Source organism: Leuresthes tenuis, unplaced genomic scaffold, assembly GCF_036924035.1.
Source record: "Leuresthes tenuis unplaced genomic scaffold, fLeuTen1.0.hap1 SCAF_17, whole genome shotgun sequence".
Lineage (NCBI taxonomy): Eukaryota > Metazoa > Chordata > Actinopteri > Atheriniformes > Atherinopsidae > Leuresthes > Leuresthes tenuis.
In genome coordinates this window covers 2,544,553-2,556,063 of record NW_027325371.1, presented here as the reverse complement: position 1 = coordinate 2,556,063, position 11,511 = coordinate 2,544,553, and the positions used below count along the sequence as shown (strand labels likewise).

The 11,511-nt window shown below is 44.9% G+C and overlaps 1 protein-coding gene across 2 annotated transcripts; it reads left to right on the top strand.

The window, feature by feature from the left end:
• Positions 1–1,170: 1,170 nt before the first annotated feature.
• amdhd2 (amidohydrolase domain containing 2) lies at positions 1,171–8,833 on the top strand. Of its 2 annotated transcripts, none has more exons than XM_072369451.1 (12): positions 1,171–1,442; positions 2,358–2,462; positions 2,726–2,862; positions 3,794–3,933; positions 4,024–4,078; positions 5,503–5,715; positions 5,907–5,995; positions 6,246–6,390; positions 7,258–7,365; positions 7,980–8,048; positions 8,289–8,390; positions 8,599–8,833. In XM_072369451.1, the coding sequence occupies exons 2-12, from the start codon at positions 2,380–2,382 to the stop codon at positions 8,676–8,678; spliced, it is 1,221 nt and encodes a 406-aa protein (XP_072225552.1). In that variant the 5' UTR covers positions 1,171–1,442; positions 2,358–2,379; the 3' UTR covers positions 8,679–8,833. The 2 variants fall into 2 exon arrangements, with proteins under 2 accessions (XP_072225552.1, XP_072225551.1); XM_072369450.1 differs by having other exon boundaries at positions 2,308–2,462.
• The last annotated feature ends 2,678 nt before the right edge of the window (positions 8,834–11,511 follow it).

Genomic DNA, 11,511 nt, shown 5'->3' with positions numbered 1-11,511 from the left:
CCAAGGATGAAACGAGACCCGACCGACATGGAGCAAAGAAATAACACAAACCTGCATACATATATATATATATATTCATATATATGCTGGTGTAACGGATGAATGAAGAACAGCAGCAGAGAAAAGATGCTGTTAGAGGCAGAATAAGTGGCTGTAACCTCAGGTTCAACTCAGAGAGTTTACCAAATCTCTCGTGTTCATCCATGCAGACATTAATGTTTCTGTATTTATCAGACGCTTTTATCCAAAGCGACTTACAAATGAAGATTTAACAAGCTATATAAAGCTAACAATAAACATTAAAAGACACAACAACGAGTATTTGGAAAGAAACTTTACTTTTCATGTATGATCACACAGTTCTGATGATCTAAAATGTCTTCATCGTGGAGCAGGAAACAGCTGAATATGCAGTTATGTTTGTGTCCTGTGTGAAGATGAGAAACAATAATCTAACAATGTTTGAGTATTTTGTGTTTTCATCCACATCTAACATCTCAGCTCTATCCGAGCAGCCAGTTAGCGCGTGAGCTGGTGTTCTTTACATACATATTTAATCATGACTGGTCAGCTTTGTTTAATTATCCGACAGAAAACCCCGGGTTCTGGGAGCTGCAAAAGTTGTGTTTCAGCTCACTCTGCTGGTCAGCCCCGGAAGCAGGTTTCACTTCATGTCATGCTGGTGAACCATTAAACCAAAGTTACTTCAGCACAGCAGCACGCGCTCCTTGGAGCAGTCTTTAGAAGTTAATGTACCAGACTTCTCTTTGTGGGCCTGTAAGTCTTGTGTGGGAAACAACTTAAAAGTGTCTGAGGGAGTGGGCTGAGTCCTGTTTATGCTGCTGGGAACCAGCACGATGACCAGTCGCTCATTCTGGGTTCAATAAAACAAGCGTGTGGCCGAAAATGTCCTTTTTGGTGGGTTTTTCCTCCCATTAATCACAGTAAATTCAGCATTTTTAAGAGCAGTAAGTGTGCTTTTAGACTCGTTACAATCCTCAGAAGTGTGGGATTGAGTTTTAAGTATATGCACTTTGAAATGTTTGTTCAGAACCGCAGAATCAGGCCGTTATTTCTCCAGAAGGTCCGTTAAAAGCGTGTCAGCGATCCTGTGTTGTTTTGATCAGCTGACTTGCTGCATCACATGACTTTATCCGCTTCCTCTGCTTCTGTCAGCCCAGCTCTTCCTCTGCGAACACTTTCAGCCCCAATCAGGCTGAAAAACACCGATTTGTTGGTCGTTTCTTTGATAAAAAGCTGAAGGAGAGCCGGAACTGAACCGGGATGTCGCTGACGGCTGCGTTTGTGTTGCGGGGAGCGTCTTTTTGATGACTCAACAACTTAAAAGTATCCCAGAATAAGAGCCGGGTTTTGGATTTAGTGCATGCCGAGGGAACGCAACCGCAGTAACTCTCTGGGTTTTCACGGGTTTTTCAGTAAAGGTACGTAAATGTGGACAGAGCCAAAAGGGCCTTAAATCGACTGTTTTGTAGATGGAGTTTGGTGCAGTGCGCTCTCATGCAAAAACACAGATCCAGAAACGATAAAGAAGGCACTCAGACAGAGATAGCTCGAGTTAGAGCTCATCTTTTCTTTATGCAAACTCAAAGGCCAGATCAGAGGTCAAAGTCTGCACCCACACAGATAACATCAGACTGTAATTCAGCGCTGGACTTGTTACTGTCTCTGAGGGTGTGTCACTTATCTCAGTACATTTGATGTTAATGTAAACCTTTATTTGTAATTGTTATCTTTGCTGTTTTTCATAGATGCAACTAAAGAAATGGGAACAAATGATGTGTCTTTGTGACAAAGTGCCTAAAGATCCAGTTTAAAATGGCTTCTTTGCTAAATTGACTGTTATGTGTCGACACAACACTGGTTCATCCCTTGAGTTAGGAGCCTTTTTTCTGCCTGAATGGTTCATAGCTCAGAGTTAAGTGGCTGAACAAAGAAAAAACACATTCCTCTGAAAATGCTCAGGTACAAGGACTGAAAATGAGTGAAAAAGCAGAAAATGTCCAAAGAAAAACTGTGAAAGAGCTTCAGAAAGCTGGAGAACTGTTGCTTTAAAGATTAGATGAAAGTCTGGCTGCCTTGAGGAAACAGAAACTAATGAATTATTCTGACATTTTATTCTTAGGTGTAGCAGTAAACATCTGTTCTAAAGCAGCAAAACTCTTAAAGTTTGATTAAAAAATGATCATAACACATCATGTAGTGAATAAAAAGTCAAAGTTTCCAGCCTTTTCATGTGATCTTTGCAGGTAAAGATCAGCGTTTGTCTTATTTTTCTCTGTCTTTCAGTTCTTTGAAGCTGGGTGAAGTTATCGAACAGCGTTTTCTTTTGTCTTCAGACGCCTGCTGACAGAAACAGACATGCCGTCCAATAAATCGGTGTCCGACGCGCCCATCACTCAGTTCGTCAACTGCAGAATACTGAGAGACCATAAACTGCAGAGGTACACATCACACACAAGCTCAGGACAAAGCATGTGACTAAACCATCACAGCTCACGGTTATGCAGCTTTCTTTAAGCGTAATTCAGGTTTTCAGACATCAAAAAGCTCAGTTAAAGCTGCGTTAGTCACCAAGAAGTCAATGTAAGTTAATGAAATGACTGAGATGGCTCCAGCACAGCTGTGTCAGCATCTGTTCGAGATGTACTGGGTTAGAGCTTCAGTCGGTGGCCCAGAATGCACCTGGATCATTGTGTGTGTGCAGGGAGGACCTGTGGGTGCGTGAGGGGGAGATTTTAAATCCAGAGAAGCTGTTCTTTGATGAGCAGGGCTACGCTGACCAGCGTGTGGACTGTGAAGGCTGCATCATCGCCCCGGGCTTTATCGATGTACAGATCAATGGTGAGCAGACACATGCACACACGTGCACACACGTGCACACACATGCACACACATGCACACATAATGCATTCCCGAGCCCTTTACTCTAACCCAAACCACCACAAGAATAGTGGACTCCATGTTTTTAGACCTTATCCAGCCCAGTTCAATGATACTCTATTAATCCCCGAAGGGAATTTATATCTCTGCAGCCGACCCAGAGCTGCCAGAACTCACTGTTTCACCGTTAAAATGCACCTTTTGATGACTGGCTGTGTGCTGCAGGAGTTAAACTAACAGGATTTGTAAAGAGGAGTGGGCGTTTTCTCGTGGGGTCGGGGGTCATAGACTTAACAGGGTCTATTTATCCATCTGAAGCCAAACGCACTGCGTTGTGTGCAGAGATGTTTAAGCACTGGTCTCAGTTTCAGTCAGATTTTTACCCTGTTCATGTGAACATTTATGGATTTGAAACAGAGAAACCATGAGATTTTAACCAATCAGGTTGAGACAGAACAGTTTATCACCTTCCTAAGTGAGGCAGGTAGGTAATCTTACTGTAAATGTTCTCTGTTGGACGGGGCAGTCGTTCATCTAATAGTCAAACGGGAATACGGGAACTTTCCATCACAGATTAATTCATCCTGTCCTCAGAAGGGGAAGTGCAAAGGTTAAAGATTGTTGTTATTTAATCTGCTTGAAATGTCAGGAAAGAGAGGCAGATCTGATTGTTGTTCTTCTGCAGACAGATAACTGTAAGTTTTCCTTATTCTGGGTCTCAGCACACACTGCTGACGTAAGAATGCTGTGAAATCTGTCTCCTCGACAAAGCAATCTAACAGAGTCTGCCAGCACTGATCCAGTTTGGATAGAAACTAGATTACTGTGTGTAAACAGAGTGCTGTTTTTGTCGGGTGGAGAGTGGTTTATCTTGAAGGGCGTCTCTCTGCAGGAGGTTACGGGATTGACTTCTCTCAGCCGTCTGAGGACGTCACTGCTGGAGTGTCTTTGGTGGCCAAAAAGATCCTGGAACACGGTGTGACTTCCTTCTGTCCGACGCTGGTCACCTCTCCGCCCAACGTCTACCACAAGGTGCAGATTTAAAAAAAGAAACACATTTATTCTACATGTAAAGTCTTCAAAGTGAAGCTGCTGCTCATTAGATCCAACTGTGTGTTCCAGGTATTGCCTCAGATCAAAGTGCACAACGGAGGACAACATGGGGCTGGAGTTCTTGGTAAGAAGTTACTTTAGCGGTAGAGGTGCATGTATTTAGCTTCTGGTGCTACAGCCTGCCCTACAGTCTGCCCTACAGTCTGCGCTACGGTCTGCCCTACGGCCTGCGCTAAGATCTGCCCTACAGTCTGCCCCACAGTCTGCGCTACAGTCTGCCCCACAGTCTGCCCCACAGTCTGCGCTACAGTCTGCCCCACAGTCTGCCCCACAGTCTGCGCTACAGTCTGCCCTACAGTCTGCGCTACAGTCTGCCCCACAGTCTGCGCTACAGTCTGCCCCACAGTCTGCGCTACAGTCTGCCCCACAGTCTGCCCTACAGTCTGCGCTACAGTCTGCCCCACAGTCTGCGCTACAGTCTGCCCCACAGTCTGCGCTACAGTCTGCCCCACAGTCTGCCCTACAGTCTGCGCTACAGTCTGCCCTACAGTCTGCCCCACAGTCTGCCCTACAGTCTGCCCTACGGTCTGCGCTACGGTCTGCCCTACGGTCTGCGCTACAGTCTGCCCCACAGTCTGCCCCACAGTCTGCCCCACAGTCTGCCCCACAGTCTGCCCCACAGCCTGCCCCACAGTCTGCCCCACAGTCTGCCCTACAGTCTGCCCTACGGTCTGCGCTACGGTCTGCGCTACAGTCTGCGCTAAGATCTGCCCTACAGTCTGCCCTACAGTCTGCCCTACAGTCTGCCCCACAGTCTGCCCCACAGTCTGCGCTACGGTCTGCGCTACAGTCTGCCCCACAGCCTGCCCCACAGCCTGCCCCACAGCCTGCCCCACAGTCTGCCCCACAGTCTGCCCTACAGTCTGCCCTACGGTCTGCGCTACGGTCTGCCCTACGGTCTGCGCTAAGATCTGCCCTACAGTCTGCCCTACAGTCTGCGCTAAGATCTGCCCTACAGTCTGCCCTACAGTCTGCCCCACAGTCTGCCCCACAGTCTGCCCCACAGTCTGCCCCACAGTCTGCCCCACAGTCTGCCCCACAGTCTGCCCCACAGCCTGCCCCACAGCCTGCCCCACAGTCTGCCCTACAGTCTGCCCTACAGTCTGCCCCACAGTCTGCCCCACAGTCTGCCCCACAGTCTGCCCCACAGTCTGCCCTACAGTCTGCCCCACAGTCTGCCCCACAGTCTGCCCCACAGTCTGCCCTACAGCCTGCCCCACAGTCTGCCCCACAGTCTGCCCCACAGTCTGCCCCACAGCCTGCCCCACAGTCTGCCCCACAGTCTGCGCTACAGTCTGCCCCACAGTCTGCCCCACAGTCTGCCCCACAGTCTGCCCCACAGTCTGCCCTACAGTCTGCCCCACAGTCTGCGCTACAGTCTGCCCCACAGTCTGCCCCACAGTCTGCGCTACAGTCTGCGGTTTGGATACACTCGTGCAGATTGACTCAAACTTTAGAAATATCGAGTCTTTTGTTCTTTCTGTGCAGGATACCACCTGGAGGGTCCGTTCATCAGCAGGGAGAAAAAAGGAGCCCACCCAGAACAGTACCTGCGTACCTTCCATTCAGGAGGGATCGAGGACCTGATGGAGGCCTACGGCAGCCTGGACAAAGTTGTCATGGTGACGCTGGCTCCTGAGCTGCCTGGTAGCCAATCGGTGGTGAGGGAGCTCTGCCAGAGAGGCATCACCGTGTCATTAGGTGAGCTTTGTTTATAGGAATTAATTCCTGCTTTGTGTTTTTTCTTCACTTAGTTTAAAATATTTTTCTATTTTCTTGGTTTTAATTTCTTACATACTTTGACCTCAGATAGTTTTCATTTTGTTTCCATTTAAACCTGCACCTTTCCAGAAGGTGTAATGTGAATAACGTCGGCGAACTGGTTGTTGCAGGTCACTCCGTGGCCAACCTGTTGCAGGCTGAGGAGGCCGTTCAGCTCGGAGCCTCCTTCATCACTCACCTCTTCAACGCCATGCTGCCCGTGAGTGATTCGTAGAGCCACAACTTACACTTTTATGAGAAAAACATCAGTTTTAATTCAGCAGCAGTTTTCCTTTAAGTTGTTTGGATTGAACTGACACAAAGACATCAGTTTCCTTCCTTTCGGCAGATTCACTGCCACAACATTCTGCTGATTTTATGTCCATCTGCTCATTTCTGGCTGCCCGTCATCACTCAGCTCAGCTTTTTTAGTAAGTAATAAAAGGGATGATGTCTGTGTTCTGGTCCAGTTCCACCATCGTGACCCGGGTATCGTGGGGCTGCTGACCAGTGATCAGGTCCCTGCAGGCAGGACGGTGTTCTACGGCATGATCGCTGATGGGATCCACACCAACCCCGCCGCCCTGCGGATCGCACACCGAGCTCACCCCTCAGGTCCGATCTGCCTTCAGGCTAACGTGTCAGTTAATCAGATCTCACTGCCTGTCCATTACAGGTTAATGATAGACTTTATCAACTCAGAGGGAAACTGTGGTGTGGAGGAGATGCAAAACATGACTTCAAAAGCCCAAAACAGAAGGGAAAAAACACATTTAACTGGGACAAAACAGAAAAAAGGACAGAGCTCAGAGGGAAATAGTTTAGCAGTTAGCTGTAAGTTAGCAGTTAGTTGTAAGTTAGCTGTAAGTTAGCAGTAAGTTAGCAGTTACCTGTAAGTTAGCAGTAAGTTAGCAGTTAGCTGTAAGTTAGCTGTAAGTTAGCAGTTAGCAGTAAGTTAGCAGCAGATGCTAGCAAACGATGGTTTCTCATCAACAGTAATGGACTAAGCTTGAGATGTGCACAGCGTAACTCGTAGTAATGCATGTGGACCGTTAATTACTGCGTTTAAACATATTTTGGATATATTAACCTCATTAAACAGTTGGACCTGGAGACCTCCATCTTTATCAGAAACATGGCGATAATGTAACGCTAACACACCGAGAGTAATGTTGAGTTGAGTGCTTTAAAGATGTGGCTGTGACAGATCAACTTATTAATTTACACATTCGTGTTTTCGGCTGATGACTAATTGAAAAAATAATGCAGCCAGTTTGTAACTTTCAGCCTGATTAAAGCAAATAATTGTTTTGTCATCTGATGCCCATTACAGATTACATGATTCTAGGGTTGATAAGCAGGGTTGTAGCAGCAGTCAGAGAGAGTCAGATTAGCAGAAGATGCCCTGGATGTGTTGATCCTGCTCCGTAGAACTGGCCTCTGCTTTAAAACAAAGTGTGACATGTTTCTTTGGACTTCCAGGGTTGGTGTTGGTGACGGACGCCATCACAGCGATGGGGCTTCCTCCGGGGCGCCACACTCTGGGCCAGCAGGTCATTGAGATCCAGGGTCTCCATGCATACGTGGCAGGTCGACATTTAAACACATCGCATCTAAACATCTTTTTATTTTTAGGATTATGTTCTTATTACATTATATTAGATGGTCTTAAGTTGACCGTACGGTATTTTTGAAACGCTGCGTATGGAATCATCCAAATAAAAACGACCCCGTGACGCTCTAATGTAAAATAGCAACATGATTAAATATGGCTGCTTTAAGGAAACATGGCTTTGAGGGCAGTGAGGTCAACACTTTATTTAAATAAAGACAAAAATAAATGTCTTGAATTCTTGAACAATTAAATGTAAAAAAAAAAAAGATACATTAATTCATTCTTTTTGTGCACATATATGTTTATGTTTTTTTAATTATTGGCACTCGTGTATTTCCATACTTTGCAGCAGCCTCCATGTTTGAAGCATCGTTTGCGCTCATGGTTCCAACTTCTATCAGATTCTGCCTTTTAGGCCAAACTTTGTCCAGATTCATGTGTAGTTCGGACTCTGATGGAATCTAATAGACATGGATGGAAACTCCAACTTGACAGATGGAAACAGGAGCTCAGACATGGGGCGGTTGCTCAGTTAACTCATATATCTGCATTTTATTTGGACTATAACTTCACTCTCTCTCTCTTTCAGGCACTAAGACGCTGAGTGGCAGCATAGCCACCATGGACATGTGTGTACGCCACTTCAAACAGGCCTCAGGTTGGTTTATTGGACACTTAGCCTGAAAACCTGCTGCTCTGCCATGTTTACTGACTGCCTCAGTCCTGGCAGCCAGGAGGAGGGTAGATTTACTTACAGATCCAAGAAGAAAGAGACTGATAACTATGTAAATGCTGAGATGACAGCTGGAGGAGGAGAAAGTGTATCCGGTCATACTTTACAGGTACATTTCTTACAGGTGGCTGCAGGTGTTTGACTTTCCTTCCTCCCTGTTTCCAGGCTGCAGTGTGGAGGAGGCTCTGGAAGCTGCCACGCTTCATCCGGCTCAGCTTCTGGGTATCAGCCACAAGAAGGGGAAGCTGGACTACGGCTCAGATGCAGGTCAGATCCTCCTTCAGCCTTTAACAAGCTCTCTGGGTGCAGTAACTGTCATGTGAAAAATCCATTGCAGCAGGCTCTGCTGGATCCTCCTTTTAGTGCTCTGTCAGCCATCTTTAAAGCACTCCCCTCAACATGGCTCAGTGTGTTTGTGCCGTGAACCGCTGTGTGAATCCTTTCCACCTGTTCTTATGCCTCCTATGTTCTTCAGACCTGGTTCTACTCGATGACGCCCTCAATGTCAAAGCCACCTACATTTCTGGAGAGGAGGTTTGGAAAAACGGACCATAGAAGAAGAAGCAGCCTGCAGATGGGAGCGGGTCCTTCAGCTGGGACACTCTGTGCCTTCATTCTGTTTTATTGTGGGCTTTACTCTCTTACATCCAGACTCTTTACAGTTTCTTTTCATGAACTTTTTTGGTATTAAAGAGCAGCTACACAACACAGCTGAGATGATTTCCTTTTTTGTTTTTTTTACTGACAGATATTACATTTCCTGCTCTCAAACAGCCACAGTTTTCTCTTTATTACCTCCCCGGGGTGAAAATCAGGCTCACAGACACGGGATAATCCATCAGTATGTCTGCTCTGTTGAAGCCGCTGTTTGTGCAGATTAAAACAGGACGATTCTGCATCGGCTCACCAGGAAGCAACAGAGACAGCAGGAAAATGTTCCTGCAGATCTTTTTCCATCAAAGCAGAGTTACTTCCACTTCTGAGAGGAGAAAAATCAGAGCAGGTCTGCGATGATTCAGAAAGAAGTCAACAATAACAAGTTGCCATCAGCGTTTATTTCTAAGCACAAAGAAAGAGATCACTGACACGCGTCAAAGTGGGCAAAAGGAAAAGTAGTTATTAAAAGGGTCACAGGTACAGAGGGAGGGCCCCTGAGAAAGAAAGAACTTCCTGTTCAGCCACAAATGGAAGCTAAACACAAAGAAATGAACCCCAAACAACCACAGAGATGCAGGAAAAATCTGAAAGTGAAGTGAAGCACAGCAGCAGAGAGATTATCTGTCTGCACAGATTAAAAGTTAGATGAAAAAATGTATCCCAAAGGAGATGATGTAAAAAAAGATCTAAAACGATCCTAAAACACATACAAAGACAGAGAGGCAACGAGTGATTACAAAGAGATGCGAAATGATTTCAAACGGACACGAAACAGCAACACAGAGAGGTCTCAGGAAGTCAGAAAACATCCCTGAGATGTAAGAGTCGTGCAAAACAATGAAAAATGAGAGAAAAATGAGATAAAAAGCAGTGGCAGAGACAAAGAAAATGTCTCCAAACTGACAAAAACAACCACAAAGAGACTAAATGAAAGAAGCAGAATCAGTAAAGTAAAGATGTAAAACAGATTCAAAAGAGACAGAAGACAGATTTTAAATTACTGACTAATAAAAACCTAAAAAAGATAATTAATTAACCTGAAGACGAGCACAATGATGCAGAGACCCTGAAAAAAACAAAAGACTCAAAACTAAATACAAAAGTGAACACGAACGGACACAATAACTGCAGGAGACTCAGAAGGGGCCTTCTTCATGGTTCTTCTTCATGGTTCTTCTTCATGGTTCTTCTTCAGGGGCCTTCATGGTTCTTCTTCATGGTTCTTATTCAGGGGTCTTCTTCGTGGTTCTTCTTCATGGTTCTTCTTCAGGGGCCTTCATGGTTCTTCTTCATGGTTCTTCTTCAGGGGCCTTCTTCATGGTTCTTCTTCAGGGGCCTTCTTCATGGTTCTTCTTCATGGTTCTTCTTCGTGGGTCTTCTTCATGGTTCTTCTTGTGCTCAGGGGCCCGCTGGCTCTGTCTAACACACACAATAATCTCTGAGACGTATCATCGTACTTTAATCTCAGATCATTGGACCGTTTTGTGAGTTCCTCACTGTTGTTGCACTCTTTCAATAAATGTTCTATTTGCAGCTGAAAAGCTTGTTTTTCCATCACTGACGCCACATTTTGTGTTTGTTCTTCTTCACTGAAAGCGTCGTATTCAGGCTTTTATCTTTACATGTTGTGGAGGAGATATTAAGATGATCGTTGTGTTTATTCATCAGCTCATGTTCTGATTTGCTGTCTCTCACTGTGGATCATTAGAGAGAACAGTGACTTCCACACAGATCTGTTCAGAGAGCTAAAAATACTCATATCCTCCCAAACATTAAAGAAAGAGTCCTCGCTTTCATCACTTTTGCAGACTAAAAAAAGGAGGATTTTGACAGAAAAGTCATGACGACTGAATTACGACATAAAGGATAAAATCTGTCTTAAATTATGCTGATCAGCTAAAGAAATAAACAGTAAAGAAATCAAATGATTGCACATAATTTACCACAGAATGTTGAAAAGGTGCAGAACTAATAAAGAGAATAAAAAGCAGAAACACAGAGAACATACTATGCTTTACCAACTCAGTCATGCTTTGTTTTTAGGTTTAGTCTTTGTTTGGAGGACTGGACTGTTGGGTTTCAGGTGTCATCCTCCAGCATCTGAACCACAGAAGAAGAAGAAGAAGAAGTTCCTCTCAGCTCGGTGAGAGTCCCGGAGGAGAAAGACGAGTCCAGCAGCTGAAGTTCTGCCAAAGAGGAAGTGACGACTGATGATCCTTTGATACCACGAGCAGATTTACCTTAATTAGCAAGAGTTTGGTTGATATTATTTCATCAAAGTTTGATAAAATGACAGATTTGGGTGTGTTTGATGAAGTGAGAGCAGAAAGGTTTAAACTTTGAAACCTTTCTCTTTGAAACTCATCTTTCAGAGTTTGTTGAGCTGTTTTTCTGGAAATAATTTTCTTTTTAGATCTCAGAGCTTGTTTTGAAAATATTGGGGCAGTTCAGTCTCTTATTTTGGTGATTTTCTGTCTCTCTGCAGTGGTTTTGTGACACTCTGGGTTGTTGTTTCCTGACACTTTCTGCCTTCTCCAGTCATTTTATCTGAAGTTGTGTCTCTTTGTGGTCGTTATCTGATAGTTTTGTCTCATCTTCAAGGTTTTTTTTCAATTCTTCACATTTCTTTGTGTCTTTTTCTGTAACTTTTTACTGTTTTCACGTCTCTAAAATCACTTTGTGTCTCTTTGTGTTCTCGTTTCTGTTCTTATTCTTTATTCATCTCTTTTTC